The 23339-nt window shown below is 45.8% G+C and overlaps 2 protein-coding genes across 2 annotated transcripts in view; both read left to right on the forward strand.

Annotated features, from left to right (window-relative positions):
- The window catches only part of PAPPA (pappalysin 1), a 268043-nt gene that overhangs the window by 58010 nt on the left and 186694 nt on the right, over positions 1–23339 (forward strand). Inside the window, exons 4-6 of the mRNA XM_061426652.1 lie at positions 5365–5658; positions 13167–13359; positions 21296–21417. Of these exons, the coding sequence (XP_061282636.1) occupies positions 5365–5658; positions 13167–13359; positions 21296–21417 (609 nt within the window). The remainder of the gene's footprint in view (positions 1–5364; positions 5659–13166; positions 13360–21295; positions 21418–23339) is intronic.
- On the forward strand, positions 3–1438 carry LOC133253220 (ubiquitin-ribosomal protein eS31 fusion protein-like). The gene has a single exon (XM_061426670.1). It carries the CDS (start codon positions 919–921, stop codon positions 1387–1389), a length of 471 nt encoding a protein of 156 aa, XP_061282654.1. The 5' UTR covers positions 3–918; the 3' UTR covers positions 1390–1438.

Below are 23339 nucleotides of genomic sequence, written 5' to 3' on the forward strand. Positions count from 1 at the left end.
GCTGGAAACTTCTTCAGGAAGAAGTTGGCTTGGGACAGGCATACATTGAGTAGTGAAGATGATGATGGGGGTCACGATTCTGATGGTGATAGTGGTGGTAAAGACAACGAACAACTTAGTTATTGATCTCTTTTAATATTGCAAAACTCTTTAGCATTCCTTATCTGTCAGCCATCAAGTGAGGCTCTGAACAATAATACAATACTATTAATTCTGTTCTACCAGTGGAGGAACTAAAATCTGGAGAGTGAATGGGGCTTATCTAAGGTCACACCCAAATCAGGGGCAGAACCACAATTGGAATTTAGGTTTCCAACTCTGTTCACTGGTTGCTTTCTCCGTATACCCCCTGCCTCTTCATTCACGCAAGTATCTTCTCAGCCTAGTAACGGCTTTGTGCTGGGCCAGCCAGTGATGGGTTGGCTTGAAAGGAGGAAGCAGAGAGTTTGCAAGAACTCCCTGTTCTTCCATGTTCCATCCACCGACACCACCAGGAATTTTTCTTACATTCAAATTATGCATATCCATAAACAAGACGTGTGTTTATACAAAGCAATCACCAAAAGTCAGAAATGACAATGGTTTCTGAACCAGGCCCTGTAAGCAAACACTGTTGTCCTTTAATTTCAGTTTTTCCATGTTCTCTACCAGTACTCATCTGCATGTAGATATGCATTTTTTTAACTTGTGCATATCTGAAATCATAGCATAGATGCAAATTTGTGTTCTTTTTTTTTCGCTTAATATTATGCCATCTACGTTTTCCCATGTTGCAACAGTCTTCAAAGTTGCTTCTCATCCAGTTTTTTTCTTGCACTTAACTTCACAAGAGAAAAGCCTGTCTCTGAGTTATGTCCAGTTCTCTAAAGACCAGGATTTTCTTTCGGATCCACCATCTGTGGTGGAACCGCCGCCAAGATGCAGATTTTCGTGAAGACCCGGACGGGGAAGACCATCACTCTCGAGGTTGAGCCCTCGGATACAGTAGAAAATGTAAAGGCCAAGATCCAGGATAAGGAAGGAATTCCTCCTGACCAGCAAAGACTGATCTTTGCTGGCAAGCAACTGGAAGATGGATGTACTTTGTCTGACTACAACATGCAAAAGGAGTCCACTCTTCATCTAGTGTTGAGACTTCGTGGTGTCGCTAAGAAAAGGAAGAAGAAGTCTTACACCACTCCCAAGAAGAACAAGCATAAGAGAAAGAAGGTTAAATTGGCTGTTCTGAAATACTATAAGGTGGATGAGAATGGCACAATCAGTCGCCTTTGCCAGGAGTGTCCCTCAGATGAATGTGGTGCTGGAGTTTTTATGACCAGTCACTTCGACAGACATTATTGTGGCAAATGTTGTCTGACCTATTGTTTCAACAAACCAGAAGACAAGTAATTGTGTATTGGTTAATAAAGATATGAGCTAACAACAACAACAAAAAAAAGACCAAGATTTTTAATGGCCATGTAAAATGCCATCGGGGGCTTCCCTCGTGGCTCAGGAGTATTCTTGAGCCACTCCAGTATTCTTGCCCGAGGAATCCCATGGACAGAGGGGCCTGGCAGGCTAAATACTCCATGGGGTTGCAAAAGAGTCAGACAACTTAATGACTAAATACCAACAATATGCCATTGCGTGAGGGCACTGCGGTTCATTTAGCTTTTTCGCATGTGTTAGAATGTTCCTATTATTTACAGCAGTGAATAGTAATGACTCAATGGGTACCTTTTTCTGAGAATGTTAGGGCTCAGCAGAGGGATAATGCTGGATCTTTCCTCAGGCCTGTCTGATTTTCCAGTGATATAGCCAGAGTCCAGTAGCTGCTCTAAATCCACAATATCTTAGAGCTGAGGGACTTTGCAACTTCAAACAATAAAGTTGTGTTAACTTCTAGACTTAGTTGGCTCCAGAGCACTATCTCCTGCTAGCTGTTTAGTGAAACCAGTTGGTATGTCTGTGTGTGTGTGTGCATACACACATATGTGTGGTTGCGTAGAGATGGAGACAACAATAAATAGCTGGCAGTTCTCAGCTGGAGGATTTTATGTGCTGGGAGACATTTGACAAGGTCGAGTGAAATTTCTGGATTTCACAAATGCGGCCATGCTACTGGCATCGAGTGGGTAGAGGCCAGCGATGCCGCTGAGTCTCCTGTGATACCCGTGTTAAAGAGTTACCCGGCCTCAAACACCAGCAGTGCTGTTGTTGAGAAACCATGAGATAGATGATGGATGGGTAGACAGACGGACCTAGACAGACAGGGGCTGGGTGAAAGAGAGTGTGCAGCTTAGGCAAGCTGAAGCTGATTAACTCGCATCACATGCCTACATGATGTATGGGAATCTTGCTGGCCCAAAGCCAACATATAGGCTTGTTCTCAGCTGTGACTTCCCTTCACAGGATGGCCTTAGGCAAATCTCTCTCCTCTCCAGGTCTCAATGTCTTCAGATTTTAAGTGAGGAAGTTAGACTAGAGGGCCTCTGAAGACCCTTCTCAGGGCTGAAATTCTCTCCTTTTGAAAAATCAACCAAAAGGGTCATGATTAGAAGCTTAGAATGGTTGAGCAGCAAGTTTCTATAGTGAGAGAGAAATACTCCTGATAATTCCTTGAATTTCAGAGACTGGCTCAGGACCAGGCATACAGAAGGCTATAAATCCACGGCATGTTATAGTATTTCAGGATGATGTCAGCCTCAAGTTATTTCACCTTTTAAGAGAAGCAGTGAAACAGGCCTCAAGCTCTGTGAAGAGGGGAGCCTGGGAGACCCAGCCTGGACATCGAGCCTGCAGTCCTGTCATTGTCCCCTGGAAACACCTATGGGGCCCTGCCAGCACCCTGCCCCCCTTCGTTCTCCATTGACCTCAATATTACAGCTTCACAGAGAGACTGAGAATCTTTGGTGCTCTGCTGCTGCTGCTTATTTCGGAACACGCCAGAGGTGCAAAGTTACTTTCTCAAGATCACACAGCCATTGCAAAACAGAAAGAAGATTACAACCCATGTCAGGCTAACTCCAGCCGGCCTCCCAGGCTGCCACCTCTCCGTCCTGAGACACGCTGATCCTGAGCAGTTCCTCTGCAGTAGGCCCAATCAAACCCAATTTATTAGAATCATATATACACACCCTCTTTTCCTGCTGTTACACCATGATCCCTGGAAAAAGCCTTGGGTGGGAAGGGGATTATGTTTCATATTATGATTGACAGAAAATAATTGAGAGAGATTTCCTGTCTCAATTTCTCTTCCTCCCTGCCTCTGCCTGCCGCTTCTCACACATACACGTGCAAGCACACACACCCCCTCATACATCTTTATCTTTGTGCTGGAAGGCTCTGAGCAGCTCAGAATTAATCGACTCCATGAGCCCCATGACTGAGCAAGCTTGCCCTCCCAGCAGTTCAGTCTGAGATAAAACTCCCCCCACGCCTGCTCCAGGCTTGCCAGCAGAGAATAGCAAGGGCCTCCCTCCTCACCGTTCTCCTGTAATGTGCTGCTCTGCACTTACAGCCACCGCTTGCAGATGGCTCAGATGTGAAGCCTTTTCTCTTTTTTTAACTTTTTATTTTGGGTGGGGGGTATAGCTGATTAACGATGTTGTGATGGTTTCAGGTGAGCAGTGAAGAGCCTCAACCATGCATATCCTTATATCCGTTCTCCCCTCCCTTCTAGACTGGCACATAACATTGAGCAGAGTAGCCTGTGCGATTCACTAGGTCCATGTTGCTTATCCATTTTGGATATAGCAGTGTGTACATGACCATCCCAAACTCCCTAACTGTTCCTTTCCCCCGGCAACCGTATGTACATTCTCTTAAGTCCGTGAGTCTCTTTCTGTTTGTAAGTTCGTTTTGTATCACCTCTTTGATGACGCCCCTTTCTTAGGCTGTCATACAGTATTTCTGCTTTTCTGTCTGACTTCACTCACTGTGACAATCTCTAGATCCATCCGTGTTGCTGCAAATGGCATTATTTCACTCTTTTTCATGGCTGAGCAGTATTCCATTGTACACATGTACTACATCTTCTTTATTCATTCTCTGTGCTCGGACTTGAAGCGTAACCTTCCCTCAAACACACTTGGGTTTTCCAGCTGCAATATCTATCTGCCAACCTGTATGTATTTCTCCAGGAGCTAAAAACAAACACAGAACCATGCTGTCCATTGGTTTTCCTGAGATCTGATCCGTCTATCTGCCCAAGGGAAGAAATGGTCATTCTTTTAAGATAGGTAGGGTGGTTTATCACTTCTCAAACTAGAACATACAGGCAAATCATCTGGGGCTGTTGGTAAAAGACTTATTATTTTGATTCTTTAGGTCTGGGGTGGGGCCTAAGGGTTTGCATTTCTGATCACCTCCAGGTGAAGCTGATGATGCCCGTTCTTGGAGTGCACTTGGGGTACCAAGTGGTCAGACAGTGAACAAGGCCCTTGCTTTGTGGAAGGTGATATGCTGGCTACTTACACACAGTTACTTAGGCCTCGCAAAACCTCTTTCATTGGGGTGGCATTCAGCAGATATTCAACATTTACTTAATGAGATACCATAGTCTGTGCCTGTGGTGGGCATTAGCAGCAGAACTGATTAAGATCCCTGGCTTTGGAACCCAAGGATCTTGGGTTCAGATCTGAACTCCCAACTTACTCATTTGATCATGGGCCAATTATTTCACCTCTCTGTGAGTCAGTGCCCCTCTCATGGGGTTGTGAGATGATTAAGTGTGCTTATACATGTGAAACACTGAACACAGGGCCTGAAAATATGTAATAAATGCTCAAGAAACACTGACTATTATCACTGTTATAATGGTGAGTACGCCCAGTGCTGGCCTTTATGAATATTCACTCTCGTAGGGTCCAGAGCTTCGGAAATGGGATTCAGAGATGACAATCAACTTGCTCAACTTCACAGCATTAGTGAAGGCAACATGAGAGCTGGGACCAAGGAGTCAGGGCATGAGAGTTTCATTTAAACAATTTGTGTAGCATATTCACGAACTGGGGCATGCCTTACTTCCTAAGAAGTTGCAGCTGAAATCTTTGCCATCCAGAAATCAAAGGTCTTGAATTGTAATCATGCCTCTGCTTCTAAGTAGTGTGACATCCCCTTGAGTAAGTTGCCTCACTCCTTTAGGCATCGGTGTTTTCAACTGAAAAATGAAGGGACTGCACAAAATGACTTTGAGACTTCTTCCTACTCCATCACTGATTCATGCCACAAGTCAGAACGGCTCTCAGCTGTGGAGTCATAGGGTGGAGGAGACTGTGGTTACTTTGGGCCATGCCCCATTCCCCCTTGAGGGATATGGGGACTCCTGCAGCAGGAAGCAGGGTGCCCAGTTCACCTAACACTCTAACTTCCCCCTGGCAGGTGGCATCGTCTTGAATCCATCTTTCTACGGCATCCCTGGGCACACCCACACCATGATCCATGAGATTGGGCACAGCCTGGGCCTCTACCACATCTTCCGAGGCATCTCGGAAATCCAGTCTTGCAGCGACCCCTGCATGGAGACAGAGCCCTCCTATGAGACCGGAGACCTCTGCAGTGACACCAACCCAGCTCCGAAACACAAGTTCTGCGGTGACCCGGGGCCAGGGAACGACACATGTGGCTTCAACAGCTTCTTCAACACTCCATACAATAACTTCATGAGCTATGCAGGTAAGGCCCACGCTCTGCGGGCCCACACACCGCCCCAGAGTGCCAGTGTCAGACGTGGCCTCCTGGCCTGGCTCAAGCAGGCTGCCTGTCTTTCCTAAGATCTCTTCATTCCAAATAATCGAGTACCTGTGCCTTCCATGAGTACCTCAGGGATGCAAGGAAGATGTTGTATCTAAAAGCTCCTCAGAAAGATGCTTTGGGAAGCTGACAAGGGCTAAAAGTCAGGAAACCTGAGTAGAAGGGCGGGTTCTGCTGCTAGGTCACCTGCTGCCTTGGGGTCTGTCACTTCCCATCTCTGGGTCCCACTTTTCTCAAGAAAATGGAAACTCTGGAATTGATCGCTGAGGTTTCTCCTACTTTTGCAGCTATAGTTTTCTAAGCTGGTGGTTGTTGAACCTTAAAAAAAAAATTTTTTTTTCACATGCTCTTTTACTGTTTTATTACAGTCAAATAGAATTCTTTTGGTTTTACAAATAATGAAATTATTACATGAGATGGAGTTGTTTTCTCTCTTACTGCATATACCCGCTCAGAGTCCTTTTTAGTACCATCAATAACAGTGTTAATAACTCATTCTGTGCATTCCAAGATCCCCTGCACTTCCTTTTAGTGTATATCAAGACCAGCTCTAGTCCTTATAACATCTTTGGAAAGTTAGCTATCCTGGGACTGTCCGGGTAGTCCAGTGGTTAAGATTCCAGCTTCCGATGCAGGGCATGCAGATTCAGTCCCTGGTTGGGGAGGTAAGATACCATATTCCTTGTGGCCACAAAAACCAAAAAATATAAAACAAAAGCAATATATTAACAAATTCAGTAAAGACTCTACAAATGGTCCACATTATAAAAATCTTTAAAAAAAGAAAAAGAACGAACGAGATACCCTTTCTTAGGATGGTCACAGCCTCACCCCTAGGCCAAGAGACTTTGAGTAAAGCACCAGATGCTTGTGTGTGTTAGCTGAGCATCCAGATCTTTTATAATATTCAACTTAGGTGTTTCTTTCCACCACCAAAGTAAGTGAGCTCTATAAAGGCAGAAATTGTCTCTGAGACATCACTGTTCTCTCCGCGCTTAGCACAGGCCTTGTGTTTTTAAAAAATGTTTGCTAAGAAGAAAGGGAGGAGGGAGGACGGAGGAAGAAAACCAAGCAGGGAAGAATATGAGTAATTTCTCTAACAACAGGTATATAAAGTTGATTTGTATAGCAATATTTCTACTTATATAAAAGTTTACTGTTCATGGGACTTCCCTGGTGGCCCAGTGGTTAAGACTCCATGCTGCCAATGCAGGAGATATGGGTTCAATTCCTGGTCAGGAAACTAAGATCCCACATACCATGCAGCACAGCCCAAAGATTAAAAAAAAAAAAAAAAAAACCAAACCATTATTGTTCATAAAGGACGTTAATATATGCCATCTTGTTTAACTCTCTCAACAAGCCTATGGGGCTGGAACTACCCCCGTTTCACAGGAGACTGTCTTTTCTCTTTCCCTCTTGTGCCACTCTTCCAAGGAGACCTAGCTGATGGCTGAGTGGGATATTGAGCGATCTGGGTGGTTTTCGAGTCTGTGCCAGAGAGATCATTGTCAGGGAGGTGGGGGCACTCTGAGTGGCTGTGTGACTCTGAGCCTCCATTTCTGCTTAAACCAGGGGAGCCCGCTTCTAGCAGTCTCCATTTCTGACGGGATTTTGCCTCTGATTGCATTCAAAGAGAGGCTGTCCCTCCTCTTGGAAATCCAGTGGGTTCCACGACTGCCTGTGGGTCTTCCCAGTTTCCCGTTTGGACTGAACGATCTCCGGGGCCATCTCCGTGTAAAGTTCATACAGTTCACACCCGAGGTCTCTTGAATGGTCAGCACCCACGCTTGGTGCCATAAACAGCCCCTAGCTTGGGGTCTCTAAAAAAGACCCGAGTGCTAGGGATTTCCTCAAAAGCAGAGTCCTACCATGCTCCCATTCCCAGCCGAGCCGGCATCCATATCCGGTGTCCCGTCCCCTCCCGGAGCCCTGCTTAAGTTCCATTTCTACAGCATCTTTCCTCAGCCAGCTCAGTGTGCTTGGAAAGTAAACGATAACGTGAGTTTGGAAGTTTGCCGGCCTCTTAGGGGCCAGGAGCTGCCACTCGCTACTGGACCCCCATAAACTAAATCTTTTTTTGGTTGTTGTTCCCCTTTGTACAGATCTAAAGGGTGATTGATTTAATGTTGCTTTTCTAAAGGAACCCCTCAGCTCAGTGACCCATTAACAGCAGAACTAATTCACTGAGCTACGATAACAAACTTACACCCGCAAAAGCATATTCAAGGAGACCACGAGCTTTGAAATGTTTGTTTTTCTTAGGATCTCTGATAGATGAGGTGACAAAAGCAGCTGGATGAAATTCAAAATGCAGACCAGGATCGGGTTCTCAGGGCTGGGGAGAGGGACACACGGGGGCTTTGCAGTCAAGACAAGAGGGTAGAGACCGTGCTGGGTCAGCTGCTTAGAGTTCCTTCCTTGCGAGTGCTCTGGCTTTCTGCAGAGATGGGTGTGTTCTGTGTTTGTGTTCACCTGCATGGTAGCCATCAGCCACTTGTTGAGCAAGGAGAGTGAAGCTGAGGACCTGAATTAATTGTTAGTCCTAAGATTCTAATAAATTGAACATGGCTGGTGGCAAGTCTGCAGAAACTACTGAGTGTCTATGACGTGCCAGACACTGTGGGCATTGCCCAACAGGCTTGTCTCATGGAATCATCTAAATAGCCCAAGGGGATAAGTGTATTACTACTGTTCCCACTTTACAGAAGGAGAAAGCATGGCTTAGGCAACTTGTCACCTTCCCAGGGTCACACAGCAAAAACAAGGCATGCCTTTCATGGCAGAGCCTGCATTTAAGCAACAATTATCTGGCTCCCTTTCTGACACTGGGGGAGTTTGAGAGTGTCCCAACTGCTCAGATTAAGCAGACACCAGGCAGGTGCTAGGGCAAGCCTAGTCAAGCACCGGGTGGGTGCGGTCGCGTTGAGCTGTGGGCTAATCCTCAGGCAGGTAGAAAGATGGCAGGTCAGACTCTTACTTCCTGAAGAAAAGATGCCATAAGGAACCCACTAAGAGGACCCCCAAGCCCAGCTTCCTCAACAGTGCAGAAACCAGGCCTTCCCCAGCTATGGGAGCAAGCGTCTTGTCACTGCCATTCTGCGTATCCCTGTTAGTATGCACTTAAGCTTTGACACAGCAGCCCCACCTCTAAGAAGTATGTCTTAAGGAAATAAATCTGTTAATGTGTTTAAAGATTTAGTCCTAAAAATGTTTTTAGCAACCTTTTTTTCTCCACATATTAATTAGACATCTATTAATTGAAGTGTGTAATAGGCATAGAAGAGAAATGCTTACATGTGTGAAAAATTAGAAGCTTCTTACAAATCCAAAGAGAATGGGTTGCTGAAATGAATCACAAGGCACTCATATGACAGAACATCCTGTAATCACTGAAGATGATGCAGCAGACGGTTGATAGGAACATAGTGGTTCGGAGCATAAAGTCTAGAGTGTGAGAACCAACTTGAATCCTCTGTGTGCCAGCCTTTGACTCTGACCTCAGGCAAGTCCCTTCTGTCTAAGCCTGTTAACTTTATTGGTACATGGAGGACAAACACCCTCACCTTGCATGAGAGTCATACAGGTGAAGGAGTTAGAACTGTCCTTGGTACCAAAACTAGTGCTCAGTAAGTGATGATTAGCAAGATTATCTGTTGACTGTTAATTGTGAAAACACTCCAGAACCTAATGTACAGTATAAGACCTGGCACATATATCATATCTCATCACAAGTGTGGGTATGTTTGTGCGTATGTGTGTATATACATATATATGATGCTCGCGATGATAAGAATTACAGAAATCCATTATAGATATTCATATCCACCGACACATACATATACACTAGCCTTTTTTTTAATCTCTAGGTAATATTTAGGTTGATGTTTATGTCTTTGTAACATGCTTGGCACATACCAAGTGTTCTGCAGTAGATATAATCATCTATTGCTCTTTCTGTTATTATCATTGTTTTTAAAACAACAAAACCTTCAGTTATTCTTGCACTAGAAGTGGGTGAGCTAGCTGCATGCTCCCCTTGGCTGTGGAAGGCAGGTAGGGTCATGAGTCCCCGTTTCACAGTGGGTGGAAACAAGGCTGTCAGGGATCAGCATTTTGTCTGAGGTCCCACAGGCAGTGGCAGCCCTGAACCTCCCTGCCCTGTGGCCTTCCAGCTGCAGGTGGAAATTGCTCTTGAGAACAAAGTTTAGATTGCAAACTCACAGCACGACATCAACAGCATGGGGACTGGTGTAGCCTCCCAGAATACTGAAGTCCTCCACGTCCTTTCTGGCTAGAGGCAGCATGGGGACAGAATAGGATAGGTTGGCTGGTCCTAGAGACCAGGACGAGGGGCCACAGGTGTCAGGAGGGGCAGCCTGCGGAGGCAGGAAGCTAAGAGCAGCCAACTGGAAACGTCAGCTAACTGGGGCAGAGCCTTTATGATGGACAGAAACCCTTTGGTACCTCACCCAGGATTCCAGCAGCGGTTCAGTCTCTAAGCTTTCTAGCTCTGGGAGGGATGTTTTTTGACTTCAGTTTTAAAGTTCAGGTACAGTTCTGTCCTCTTTCCAGCCTGTGTCACCTACCCATTTTTCAGACTTTTAAATTGGCAGACATGGAAATGGCTAATTTTTAAGTTATAAAAGGAAACTAACTCCTTTGGAGGAAGAAAACCAAACAAATCAGAAGATAGAGAGGAAAGCAAATTGCTGATTTTCTCTCTCGTTCATCAAATGAACGCTGTATGTGTTCCAGCTCATGGAAGCCACACCATCACTCTAGGTTGTGGGTTGATATAAATGTCCCCAACTTATACACAGGGGGCCTGAGTTTTAGAGTTACTTCCTTGTTTGGGAAATGACTGGTTAGAATTCTGTTCTGTGCATGTGCCTTAATGTAGAGTCCTCCCCCTATTAATAGACAGATGTGTTATTTCTAATGTTTTTTCTATGTAAATGATATTTCAAAAGAGGTCCTTGTACATACGTTTTCCCTCATGTTTGTTCATGAGTATCTATCCATCGAATTCCTAAATGGCGATGTTGCAAAGTCAAAGAGAGTGAATATTTTACATTCTGGTTTTTTTCCTGCTTCTAGTTTCCTAACACTCACCCACATTAGTGTATGCGTACACACACACGTGCACACATGCAGGCACACACACAGAGGTGCCTGCACTATCCCAAGACCCGAGGCAGTGGGCATTCACTGAGCGCTGCTCCTGCCTCTTGACGCTACACTTGTCATGACCTTCAGCAGCATTCTGACACCAGCACTCTTGTTATCATCATTATCTCCACTTTTCAGGTGGGAAACTGAGGCACAGTGGTCATAAAATCATTTGACTCCGCATCATTCACCCATGAATCTAACTACATAACCCTTACTTCTTTAGCCAGAATGCCCTTCCCCTGCTTTTAACCTATTTAGTGGCTTTTCCAAAACTTTCAGGATGAAGTACAAAGTCCTTAGTAACAAAGGAAAATGTACCAGCCCATCCAGTCCTTCTTAGACCACTGGGGGCAATTGGAGTCTTATTTTCCAGGCAAAAGCAACCCATAGCCTGTTTTGTATCCAAGGAGTTACATGCAAGTATCTGAGCTTGAAAGTAATTTGTGCAACTAGTCATTCTTTGGTGGTATTCTCTGAAGGACTCTGGGCTCTTCTGCTTCTTCCAAATGTATAAAAGTCTTCCCCAGGGTGCTGGCAAGGAGACCATCAAAAATTGCTAAGGGGATCAGAGGCAGCTTCTGTGTATAACCTCCTCACACTCCTATCCCTTCCCCAAGCTGGATTCTCAAGGTCATGTCCAACTGCCCAGCACCTGCCTGAACTTATTTTCTGTTTGTTTGATAAGAGAAAGTGAGTTTATGCTGCAGAATTCCCATGGTGGGTTTATTTTAAGATCTGGCGAGCCCCGTTCTCCTCTGTCTGGGGCCCAGCTGCAGAAACCCTGGCCAGGCGGACACCTCTGGGAAGTGGTGTTTTTGGAAACCAAGCCAAAACAGTGCCTTGATCTGCCCCTGGGGCAGCTGAGTAAAGCTGTTGGAGGGAGAGACGGGAGGCAAGCTTCCTCCTTGCCAGGGAAGAGTCTCGGGTCATGGCCTTCACTCCTCATCCTAGAAAACAGAGGGTAGAATTGAAGGTCATTAGATCTAAAGACATTCAGAAATGAGATTGTATTCTGGTCCCCTCCAACTCAGGCTCAACTCCTATTTATCAAACACCTGCGGGACACTTTGCCCATACAAGGTCTCACGGACACTCAGAAAAAAAGTTCTCATATTGATTAGAAACGTGGCCTTGGAGTCAAGACTGCCTGGGTTCACACCTCAGATCTGCCCCTAGCTCTGTGATCTTTAAAAAGTAGTGAGACCTCTCTCAGCCTCAGGTTCCTCCTCTGTGAAATGGAGTGATCAGAGTATTTACTCCAAAACTAATGGGAGAGTTACACGTGCCCAAAGCACAGTATCCCGTGTACGAAGCATGTACTAAGCCCACAGTCAGCGTCCCAGCGACAGCGCTGTGCAGAAGGTGTCGCTGTCCTTGCATCCCTGCCGTGGACACCGAAGGCTGGATGCTGAGCCTGGACTACTTCCGAGTCTCCCTGTGCTCACTGCCCAGGGCTCATTGCTTCTGTGGTCCTGAGCTGCCCCTTCTGCCATCCCTCATCTTCTTCCCCAGTCTTAACCGTGTAACCTGGTTGACCCAGGACCTCCCCTAGAAGCCTCTCCAGTTTATCCGTCTTCCCCAACACACCATCTCCTTGTCGTTGGGGACTGGCGTCACAAACTTGAACAGCCTACAACCACCTTGAGCCACACAGCAAGCTGACCTTTGCTCTGTAGCTAGACTGGTAGCTCCCAGCAGCGGGAGTGCCGTAGGTTTCCGTGGCCCTTGGCTTCGAGCAGAGAGTATAGAATCAATGCTCAGAAGGCTGCTTTGGAAAGCAGAATTGCTGCATCCGTAAGGAGCAGAATTAATGAATGAGCGATGAACAAATGTGAAGGTGGGAGTGAAGGAACAAGTAAGCATATGAAAGAATGAGTGAGCAAATAGACAGGACACGAGTGGATGACTGAGAGATATCGACTGATTGGCTGGAACTTACTGACCTGTGGGTGGGGGCCCTGGGAAAGCGGCTCGTCTTGCCCTTGTCCTTACCCATGACCCCCCTCTCCAGGCTCAGATGTGCCTTTTCAGGCCCATCCGCCCTCCCCCTCCTAATGCTCCCTCTCACCTGTCTGCAGAAGTGATGACTGCACTAATTTGTTCACAGACCATTAACTCTCGAGCACTGGAAGAGGCCAGCTCCCAGTTGGCAAGGGCTGGGGTGCTGGCTTCCGGGCCGCCCGGGAGGCATCATCATTCTCTTGCCTGTCGGTCCGTGCAACGAGGTGCTTATCTTTCCCTCTGCCTGCTTGCAGATGACGACTGCACCGACTCCTTCACACCCAATCAGGTCGCCAGAATGCACTGTTACCTGGACCTGGTGTACCAGGGCTGGCAGCCCTCCAGGAAGCCGGCGCCCATCGCCCTCGCCCCCCAGGTCGTGAGCCACACGCCCGACTCTGTGATGCTGGAGTGGTTCCCTCCCATCGACGGCCACTTCTTTGAAAGGTGAGTGTGGCCTGTGAAGTGTTGATCCCTCTCTCTCTCTCCTGCCAAGAGGAGGGAAACTTGGAAGGGAAACAGCCTTGGAGAGGGATTTCTCAGTGTCTTTTATTGTTGCTCTTGTTTAACAAGTGCCCACAAGTGCCCAGATGGTAAAGAATCTGCCCGCAATGCAGGAGACCCTGGGTCAGGAAGATCCCTGGGTCAGGAAGATCCCCTGGAGAAGGAAATGGCAACCCACTCCAGTATTCTTGCCTGGAGAATCCCATGGTCAGAGGAGCCTGCCTGGTGGGCTACGGTCCATGGGGTCGCACAGAGTTGAACACGACTAAGGGAATAACACACACACTCGAGGACTAACTGGTACAGCGACTGCTCCATGTAGACGTTGTAGATTTGGGGATCAGGGAATACATAAATGATTGCTAACAGAAATTAATGAGTAATGATGCATAATTTCTGTGGTGAATATTAAGCTTTGCTTTATTGTTAAAAGCCTGGAAACTTCTGTCTCCTGAACCTCGTCTGGAATGGAGGTACTGGTCACATCTCATGAGCTCGGGCATTTACCTGCCTCTGGTTAATGAGCTAACTCCTTTGTATACACGTAGTACCATATAAGAAGGGCACATTATATATGGATGGTACACATGCATATATATATATATACATGTATTTTTGTATAACGAGCATCTTTGCCTCTGTTGTTTAATAGAACTGAAGGTAGAATTTTTAGAAGATCAGATCAGATCAAATCAGTCACTCAGTCCTGTCCAACTCTTTGCGACCCCATGAATTGCAGCACACCAGGCCTCCCTGTCCATCACCAACTCCCGGAGTTCACTCAGACTCATGTCCATCGAGTCAGTGATGCCATCCAGCCATCTCATCCTCTGTCGTCCCCTTCTCCTCTTGCCCCCAATCCATCCCAGCATCAGAGTCTTTTCCAATGAGTCAACTCTTCGCATCAGGTGGCCAAAGTACTGGAGTTTCAGCTTTAGCATCATTCCTTCCAAAGAAATCCCAGAGCTGATCTCCTTCAGAATGGACTGGTTGGATCTCCTTGCAGTCCAAGGGACTCTCAAAAGTCTTCTCCAACACCACAGTTCAAAAGCATCAATTCTTTGGTGCTCAGCCTTCCTCGCAGTCCAACTCTCGCATCCATACATGACCACAGGAAAAACCATAGCCTTGACTAGACGAACCTTTGTTGGCAAAGTAATGTCTCTGCTTTTGAATATGCTATCTAGGTTGGTCATAACTTTCCTTCCAAGGAGTAAGCGTCTTCTAATTTCATGGCTGCAGTCACCATCTGCAGTGATTCTGGAGCCCCAAAAAATAAAGTCTGACACTGTTTCCACTGTTTCCCCATCTATTTCCCATAAAGTGATGGGACCGGATGCCATGATCTTCGTAGAAGATCAAGGGATGATAAGTCAAGGCACAAGATGCCTTAGTTGGGCTCCTGTCAGTCACTTCCTAGCCGTATGGCCTTGGGCAAGTCAGTTTCTCCCCCTGAGTCATACTCCACTGAAAGGTGGGTCTAATGATGCCTCAGTGGTCTGAAGGTGGAAACATGAATGAAATCATTTCTTGTGGTTCCTTTCAACATTGGGTCTCCCCAAGGCACTGAAGCTTTAGGGGATTTTAAAGGATCATGAAGATGTACTAACATGTTGATATTTAATTTGGTTGGAACTTGGCTATAAATTAGTATGGATTAGTATTTTTGCCCCCTCCCAGACCTGAATGTTTTATTCAATAATGGTAATACAATATTGAAGATGGTGGAAATAATAACCAGCTGATGATGAATTAATATTACTCAATGGTTGTTCATGCTGTTTACCAATTGCTCACTCTGCTCTGGATTCTGTACTAAATGCTCACTGTACAGTCTCATTTCATCTGTTTGGTAATTTCTGTAAAAGGAGAATCAACTTCTTCATTTGCCAGATGAGGAAGGGATTGGAGTTCAAAGAGGCAGAGAGATTTGGCCAGAAGCCCATAGAAAGTGGTGGGAGCCAGGCTCCGACTCACATTTTGCAGCGTCTTATCTCAGGCTCGCATGTTCTTTCATTAAGTTTTTCCAAAACTTGAATTATGAAGGAGGTGTTACTCTCCACTTCATAAAGGCCATAAAACGTGGCAGTGAACTCTCACAAGTATGTGTGTGTGTGTTCATAAAAACATATTAGATCATGGCATCACAATTAAATTTGGGCTCCAATTTTCCTTCAGTACTATCAGTCCTTGAATCTAGAACCTTCTTTTGACAGCTGGATGCATGTGATCACGGAGAAAGGAAATGCACTCCTTAGATGCTCTGTAGAAACCCCCTTCCTCTGCCCCAGCGCCCTCACTGGGAGCTCAGAGCTGGGTTTGGGAAACCTCATGTGACACTTCAGAGCAGCCTTTCCAGCAGCCCGTGGATTTATTTATTTTTTCTGTGGTGATGAGAAGTATCAGACTTTTGGTCAAGCCTTGGCCTCGATTCCACGTAGAAATGGAAGTTTTGTAAATGAAGCTTCCTGTGTGTGTATTCAATTTGTATTTCATAAAGCAGTTATTGTCCATTAAATAAATACCATCTGATTGTTGGAAACCTATTGGAGGGTTAATTGTTGTGTAATGAGATATGTCTCTATTACATGGGGCCCTCAGCTTCAATCAGTATGTTTTTAATAACCTATAGTCAGTTGGTACTTGAGGCTCATACAATAGCTATTCTGTTCAGTCTAAGATTTCATAATGGAGTTATCATATGTTAAATTAAAACTGACATTTTAGAAACATATCTAATTAGGGTTAACAGCTATGTAGACTGTAGTCTATGACTGAAGGAAGTAGGTCAGCAAGTTCAATAAATTGTTTTAAAGAAATAAATCTATCCATCTCCCATACGCAAGGAGTTCATACTCATGGAAATTGGCTTAGTACAAAGTGCACAAGCTTTGATGTCAAGCAGACTGTATTCCAGTCTCAACTTTACCTCTTCCAGCCTAGGGGACCTTGGGTGAGTTTCTCACCCCTCTGATTCTTTCTGGCCTTCTTGAGTCTTCTTCCATAAAAAGTGCTAACCATACCCACTCCACCTGGCTTCTGTGGGGAATTTAATAAGATGACATCTGTGATATGCCTAGCACACACACTCTATGCTCAGGAAACACTAGCTCCCATCTTGTACAAAGTTTCCCAGAGCTGTTGAGCTACTTGAAATCCTCTTTCCCTGCAGAATCTCTGATGTTTTCCACTCCATTCATCAATGCCAACCTCTAGCCCCTGGCCATCGTCATGTCCTCCTGCTGTTCCTCACATCTGTGGTCAGAGAGAATACAAGGGTTTTCCTTAAAAAAACATACTCAGATCCTCCCACCGCCTGTGTCCTCACACATGGGCAACTGAATAAATAATTCAAGGCCACCCCTGGCTTTTTTAACTCCTGCATTTTTATCTGTCTTGCAAACATGTGTTGACTAGATGGTTTCAGTTTTCTGAACAATGGGCTGTGGTATATAGTAGAAAGAATGCTGGACTGGGAACCAAGAGACCTGAGTCTGAAGTCTTTGCAACTTCATTTATTTCTTCTTCCTCTTTGGCCTCAGTTTTCCGATCTGTAAACTAAAGGGGAATCTAGCCTTTCTCAGCCAAGGTTCTTTTTCCAAGTCTCAGAATGTAGAAAATGACTTGAGTGACTATTTTCTCAATTGTCCTAAGGATAGTACATAACTAGTACCATTCTAGATGCCTAGGAGAGAGCTTAATTCCTTCTGTACAGTGGGTACCTTAGAGAGGCACTGTCCAATAGAACTTTCTGTAATGTAATATCCAGTATGGTAGCTGTAAGCCAGCTGTGGCTAGGGAGCACTTGAACTGTGATGAGTGTAACTGAGGAACTGAAAGGAATTCTATATTAATTTTAATTCATTTAGATTTGAATAGCCACATGTTACTAGGGGCTGCTAAAGTAGATGGCACAGATTTGGAGCTTTAAACTTTAATTCTCATGGATCGTGTGTAAGAAAGGTGATCTCTTCCAGTGTTAGCATCCTTTAGCATCCTGTGTTTCTATGATTTCAGTGTGTATGTGTGTGTGTGTGTATTTCTGTCTGTGTACATACAGGTGCCCGTTAAAATCAAATAAATGCCAGGGATTAGAAACACATTTGACATACCCTGAATGTGTAGGATATGGCATGGTTTTGGTAAAGTCTGTTTTGACTGTGACTTTCTGAGCTTTGACCTTCGTATAGTTATTCTATAACCATGATCCTCAGCTTCCTTATCTGTAAAATGGGAATTTCACCCACCATATACAGGATAACACCTTTGCTCTTTATTTCCTGACTTTGCTTTTACCTGTGCTCTTCTTTTCCCAATTCATTCTTCATTCATCATTCAGGCTGATGTTTTAAAAATGTGAATTGGATCATGTCACCCACATTATAACCCTCCAGTACCTTCCCACCCCTCTTATGTGTAATCTGCAAGGGGTCTGCGGAGCCTTCCATCCTGTGGTCCTTGCCTGCTTGCCCCACTGGCGCTCTCACTGCTGTCTTCCATTTGTGACTCTTGCCACTCGAGTTTCCTTCAGGGCCTCTATGGACCGAGGCCGTCTCTCCCGCCTCGGTCCTTTGCATACCTTAAGACAGAGCCTGGACCACTTTACTCCACTCTCGGTGTTGTTCTTGGATCTGCACTGAGGTCTGCCAGCGTTGCGCCCATCCGAAGCCCCTGCACAGCCCCTCATTAGTCTCTCCTACATCATCTGTTGACTCTCCTTCTAGCAGTAATTCAACCTGTACTTTGTACACATTATTTTCCTATTGGTTTATGGACTGTTGCCTCTGCTGGATTGCAGGGTCTATGAGGGCAGGTACCACATCAAATCTCCTCTCCCATGGATGGTTAATGTCTGGTAGTTGCACAGTGCTAGCAACCAGAGATTGTTCAATGAGTATCCAGTGAATGAACAGGTGAAATATTGAGTGAACACGCGAACCCATGATTGAGCATGAGGGAATGCACTTTGTGGAACTCTGTGTAAATAAGGCCCATTTACTGTCAGTTTATTAATTCGTCAAAGTATTTATAGGGAACCTACAGTTGTCAAAATCACTGCAGATGGTGACTGCAGCCATGAAATTAAAAGACACTTACTCCTTGGAAGGAAAGCTATGACCAACCTAGAGAGCATATTGAAAAGCAGAAACATTACTTTGCCAACAAAGGTCCGTTTAGTCAAGGCTTTGGTTTTTCCAGTGGTCATGTATGGATTCGAGAGTTGGACTGTGAAGAAGGCTGAGCACCGAAGAACTGATGCTTTTGAACTGTGGTGTTGGAGGAGACTCTTGAGAGTCCCTTGGACTGCAAGGAGATCCAACCAGTCCATTCTGAAGGAGATCAGCCCTGGGTGTTCTTTGGAAGGAATGATGCTAAAGCTGAAACTCCAGTACTTTGGCCACCTCATGTGAAGAGCTGACTCATTGGAAAAGAGTCTGATGCTGGGAGGGATTGGGGGCAGGAGGAGAAGGGGACGACAGAGGATGAGATGGCTGGATGGCATCACTGACTCGATGGATGTGAGTTTGAGTGAACTCTGGGAGATGGTGATGGACAGGGAGGCCTGGCGTGCTGTGATTCATGGGGTCGCAAAGAGTCGAACACGACTGAGCGACTGAACTGAACTGAACAGTTGTCAAGAACTCAGTGAAGTACAGGTAACTACATGCGTTTCCTCTAAAGCAAGGCGTCTAGAGTAGAAAGCTCAGTTACCATTAAGATCAGTGCGATCTGGATTCATACAAGGATGTTTGTAATCTCATTGTCGTCATAAACCAGTCCTGTGACTCTGAGCTGCTATGCATGGGTTGTGGTCATTGTAATGGAACCAGACTGGTGCTGCGCACCTCCCTCTCCACTCTTCATCCTCTGCCTCCAAGTACTTTTGTTTAATTGTCATTATTGCTAGTTCAAGAACACCTCATACATACTGAAAATACAGAGAAAGTTCAGAAAACCAGAAGGAATGGAAGTAGGGAGAGAGGAATCATTCTGAGTTCCACCACCTAGAAATATTTGCTGGTAGTATTTCGTCATATTAAGTTATTTGAACAGCATTGAGATGCTGCTATAAGGTACAGTTTTGAATATGACTCTTCCCTTAACATTATAACACATTTTCCATACATTTTAATGATCTTTATGAGTATTTGTACCAACTGCTTACTGTTCCATTGAGCAGATTGGCCTTAGACTGTCCAGTCATTCTATCACTAAATATTAGTGTGCTTATAAAATTATACCTATGTATGATTTCATATTTCTGATGATAAAGCTGATGATGCAAAATATGCAATTTGAGGGTCTAGACTAGGTTAGTCATGAGTCTTAGCAACATGTTGGAGTGACTGGTATTTATCCATCTATCCATCCAGCCATTAAACTACACGTGTTGGTCACCATACTAGCAGATAAGCAGAGGCAGAAAGTATTCAGATTTAGGTTTGGGGATGAGCTCCCTGGCAGCTGGGTGGAGGAGGAAGAAGGACCAGCTTCAGACTATGATGTTAGCAAGCACATGAGCCCTGGGGCTATGGAGCTTCCCTGTGAAGCAAAAGCCCTAAGGCTTGAGATAGGGTCCCTCCATTGTGTCTTTCAGGTTGCTGAAGGATGGTGATTCTTTTAGGAAGGAGATTTTGGCAGGACCATTGCATTTGGAGAAATAATGGGTTGGGCTATGACCTTTCTTGATATTTTCCCTCTCCAGTAGCTCTGTAGAAGTTGCTCAGATTTTCAGAGTTTGGGGCTTGCTCACCCTAGTACAGGAGAAGAGGGCTATTATCCCTCTCCCTTCCTAGCAACTATCTCCTGAACAGGGGCCAAGTCTGGAGAACAAGTAGGATCCCAAAGGCTATTGTGGTTAAAGGGAGATTGAATCCAGACGTAAGATACCAGCTGATGGGGAAAGCCACTGTCATATTCCGCTGCTGGGGTTTGTCCCACTGAGGGATTGGCTTGCCCCTTGGAAAGCTGCTGAAGTGAATTAGGTGGCATGGTAAGGAAACTCTTTTTGACTGTAAAATCCAAGAGTGACTCATCTATCCCCTGAATGTCAGAGCTAGAAGGTTCTTTAAGCACTGTCTAGTTCAGCCCAGTCATTTTCAGCTGAAGGAACTGAACCATTCCTTCTTCCTATTTAATACCTAGGATCCTGATAATCCCTGCACATAGTAGGTACAGACAGAGATTGTTAAAAGAATAAAATTTGAGGTCCGATGGGTAAAAGATTTTCTCACAACCACATATCAAATCTTCAGTGGAACTTTGAATCATTGATGAAATGAAGAAATAGTGCAGGTAGTAAGTCTGGGCTGCTTTAAATTTAAGTGTATCCACCATCAGAACAGAAGACGCTTAGACCCAAGAAAGGTCCTCCTGGGTGGTGGGGAGGAATTTCATTTATGATCATATTCTGGAAGCTCTGACAAAGATAGGGAGGATTTAGTACTGTTGTTTAGCCTCTAAGTCACATCCGACTCTTTGTGACCTCATGGACTGTAGCTCGTCAGGCTCCTCTGTCCTCCACTATTTCCTGGAGTGCAATTCATGTCCGTGGAGTCAGTGATGTTTTCTAAGTCTCTCATTCTCTGCTGGCCCCTTCTTTTGCTTTCAGTCTTGCCCAGCATCAGGATCTTTTCCAATGAGTCTGCTCTTCGAGTCAGGTGGTCAAAGTATTGGAGCTTCAGCGTCAGTCCTTCCAGTGAATATTCAGGGTTGATTGCCTTTAGAATTGACTGGTTGGATCTCCTCACAGTCCAAGGAAGAATAAGGATGACAGGGGAGCAAATTTGTTGTCGCCTACACCTTTGGCTCAGTTGAGTCAGGAACTCATTCAACCATTCCTAAGTCGGTGCGTTTCCTTCTTTCCTTGGCCTCCTAGAGAATTGGGATCAGCATGTGACCTTTGCCTGGAAGGGAGATTCCTGGTGCAGTATGCCTTCAATGCCTCCTCCCCGATGCCCTGCGGCCCATCAGGACACTGGAGTCCTCGGGAAGCAGAAGGTAAGCCAGGCTGGGGGCTCTTTTGCAGGTTGGGTGTGCAAAGAACTCTTTCAGTGTAGATAGAGCTTTGTAATTTTAATGGTCTTTCTCACGTACAATCCAGAGAAGGCAGCAGCACCCCACTCCAGTACTCTTGACTGGAAAATCCCATGGATGGAGGAGCCTGGTGGGCTGCAGTCCATGGGGTCGCTAAGAGTCAGACACGACTGAGCTACTTCACTTTCACTTTTCACTTTCATGCATTGGAGAAGAAAATGGCAACCCACTCCAGTGTTCTTGCCTGGAGAGTTCCATGGACAGAGGAGTCTGGTGGGCTACAGTCTATGGAGTCAAAGAAAGTCGGACACGACTAAAGCGACTTAGCATGGCAGAGCACATTTATTTTAAAGTCACCACACCCGTCACTGCACACAGTTTTTTTTTTTGCCAGGGCGGGGGTGGGGGGGAGCAGTGAGAGTGTTTACGATCTACTTGTCATGCAGTTTTTCAGCACAGTATTGTTAACTGTCGTCACCGTGCTGTATGTTAGAGCTCCAGAATTGATTCATTGTATTGCTAGCAGTTTGTATCCTTTCCCCTCCATCAAGGCCAGTATTCATGCATGTGTTCAGCACAAGGCGTTTTGAGCACCTGAACTGTCCTGGGTATGTCATCCCACTTTACATATGAAGAAGCAAAGCCCCTGAGGAATCAAACGCCCACGGCCACATACCTGATGAGACACCGTGTGTGTGTGTGTGTGTGTGTGTGTGTGTGTGTGTTTGTCTGTGCCCTAGACCTTGACAGCCTGTGGGTACAAACAAGCTCACGTCAGAATCAACACGCATACTGGAAGACTTCAAGGCGTCACCAGCCTTTGATTCTTCTGTAGTTCTTCCTGTGAATACCCAAGGCAGTCTTCCATGTGTCGCAATTTTTCCTCTCGGACTCCTGCCATGTCATTTCCTTGTCAGAATCCATGTATCAGCAAGACACTGGAGGGAAGCACCTCAGGACAGCCGTGGTTGTGGGCTCCACCCACAGACCTTCCATGCTAGGGGTGGGTCAGTCTCCCAGGCCTCCCTGCAGACCAACAGTCTCTCTGCTCCCTTACACTCACTGCCACAGCCCCTCAGTTTTCTAGAGAAATTAAAAAAGTCTCTTTTACCCAATGCTTTGTCACCCTGTCACTTGGCCCTGAAGCAAGACCGCTTGCAACATAGCGAATCTCATGGCCAATTGCCCATTCTGGGTCCTTCAGTGGTATCTCTCTCTTTGAGGCGCAGGTCTAGTCCCCGAAACCAGGCTGGCAGAAACCCCACACCCGCCTCAGCCCTCTGTCTCACCCTCTGTTGCCTTTGGAGACGTCCACACAGAAGCCCCCCCACCCCAAATCCCTCATCATGCTCTGAGGGGTGGCTCATGCCAACCGTCTTTGGGTAGGGACCCCCGGCTACCTGAGGAAGCAGAATCTGACTCTTCACTGAGGTTCAGTGAGAACTCCCCCATTCTCCTTTATATTTTTAGAAAGAAGGTTGAAAAAGAGAAAGCCAGAGATAGAATAAAGCAAGGGAGAAGGATCAGAGAGGAAACGTGAGGGAGAAAAATGACAGCGCTGTGCTCTGTTATCTTCTAAAGTAGCTTGAAATAAAAAGGAGAGTCGAACTGGGGAACTCTAAACAGATCCACCAGGAATGGAAAGCCCAAGGGGTGCCTGGGAGAAGCCCTCAGCTCGGCCTCACAGAATCACGGGCTGTCAGACGTGGAAGGGACGCCTGGGGTCACCCGGCCCCAATTCCCACCCTGGGCAGGAATCCCCTTTGTGTGCGCCTGGCACCGGCTCATGTATTTCCCTGTTCTCCGCATTCTAGCACCATCTGCTAGAAAGTTCTTCTGAAATCTGCAATGGTGACTTTTTCACCCAAACTGAACCCACGTTGGGT

The sequence above is a fragment of the Bos javanicus genome, chromosome 8 (genome assembly GCF_032452875.1).
Source record: "Bos javanicus breed banteng chromosome 8, ARS-OSU_banteng_1.0, whole genome shotgun sequence".
NCBI classification, from domain to species: domain Eukaryota; kingdom Metazoa; phylum Chordata; class Mammalia; order Artiodactyla; family Bovidae; genus Bos; species Bos javanicus.

What these genes read in the sequence shown, in the direction of transcription:
- LOC133253220 (XM_061426670.1), top strand. Translation starts at nt 919, where the DNA reads ATGCAGATTTTCGTGAAGACCCGGACGGGGAAGACCATCACTCTCGAG.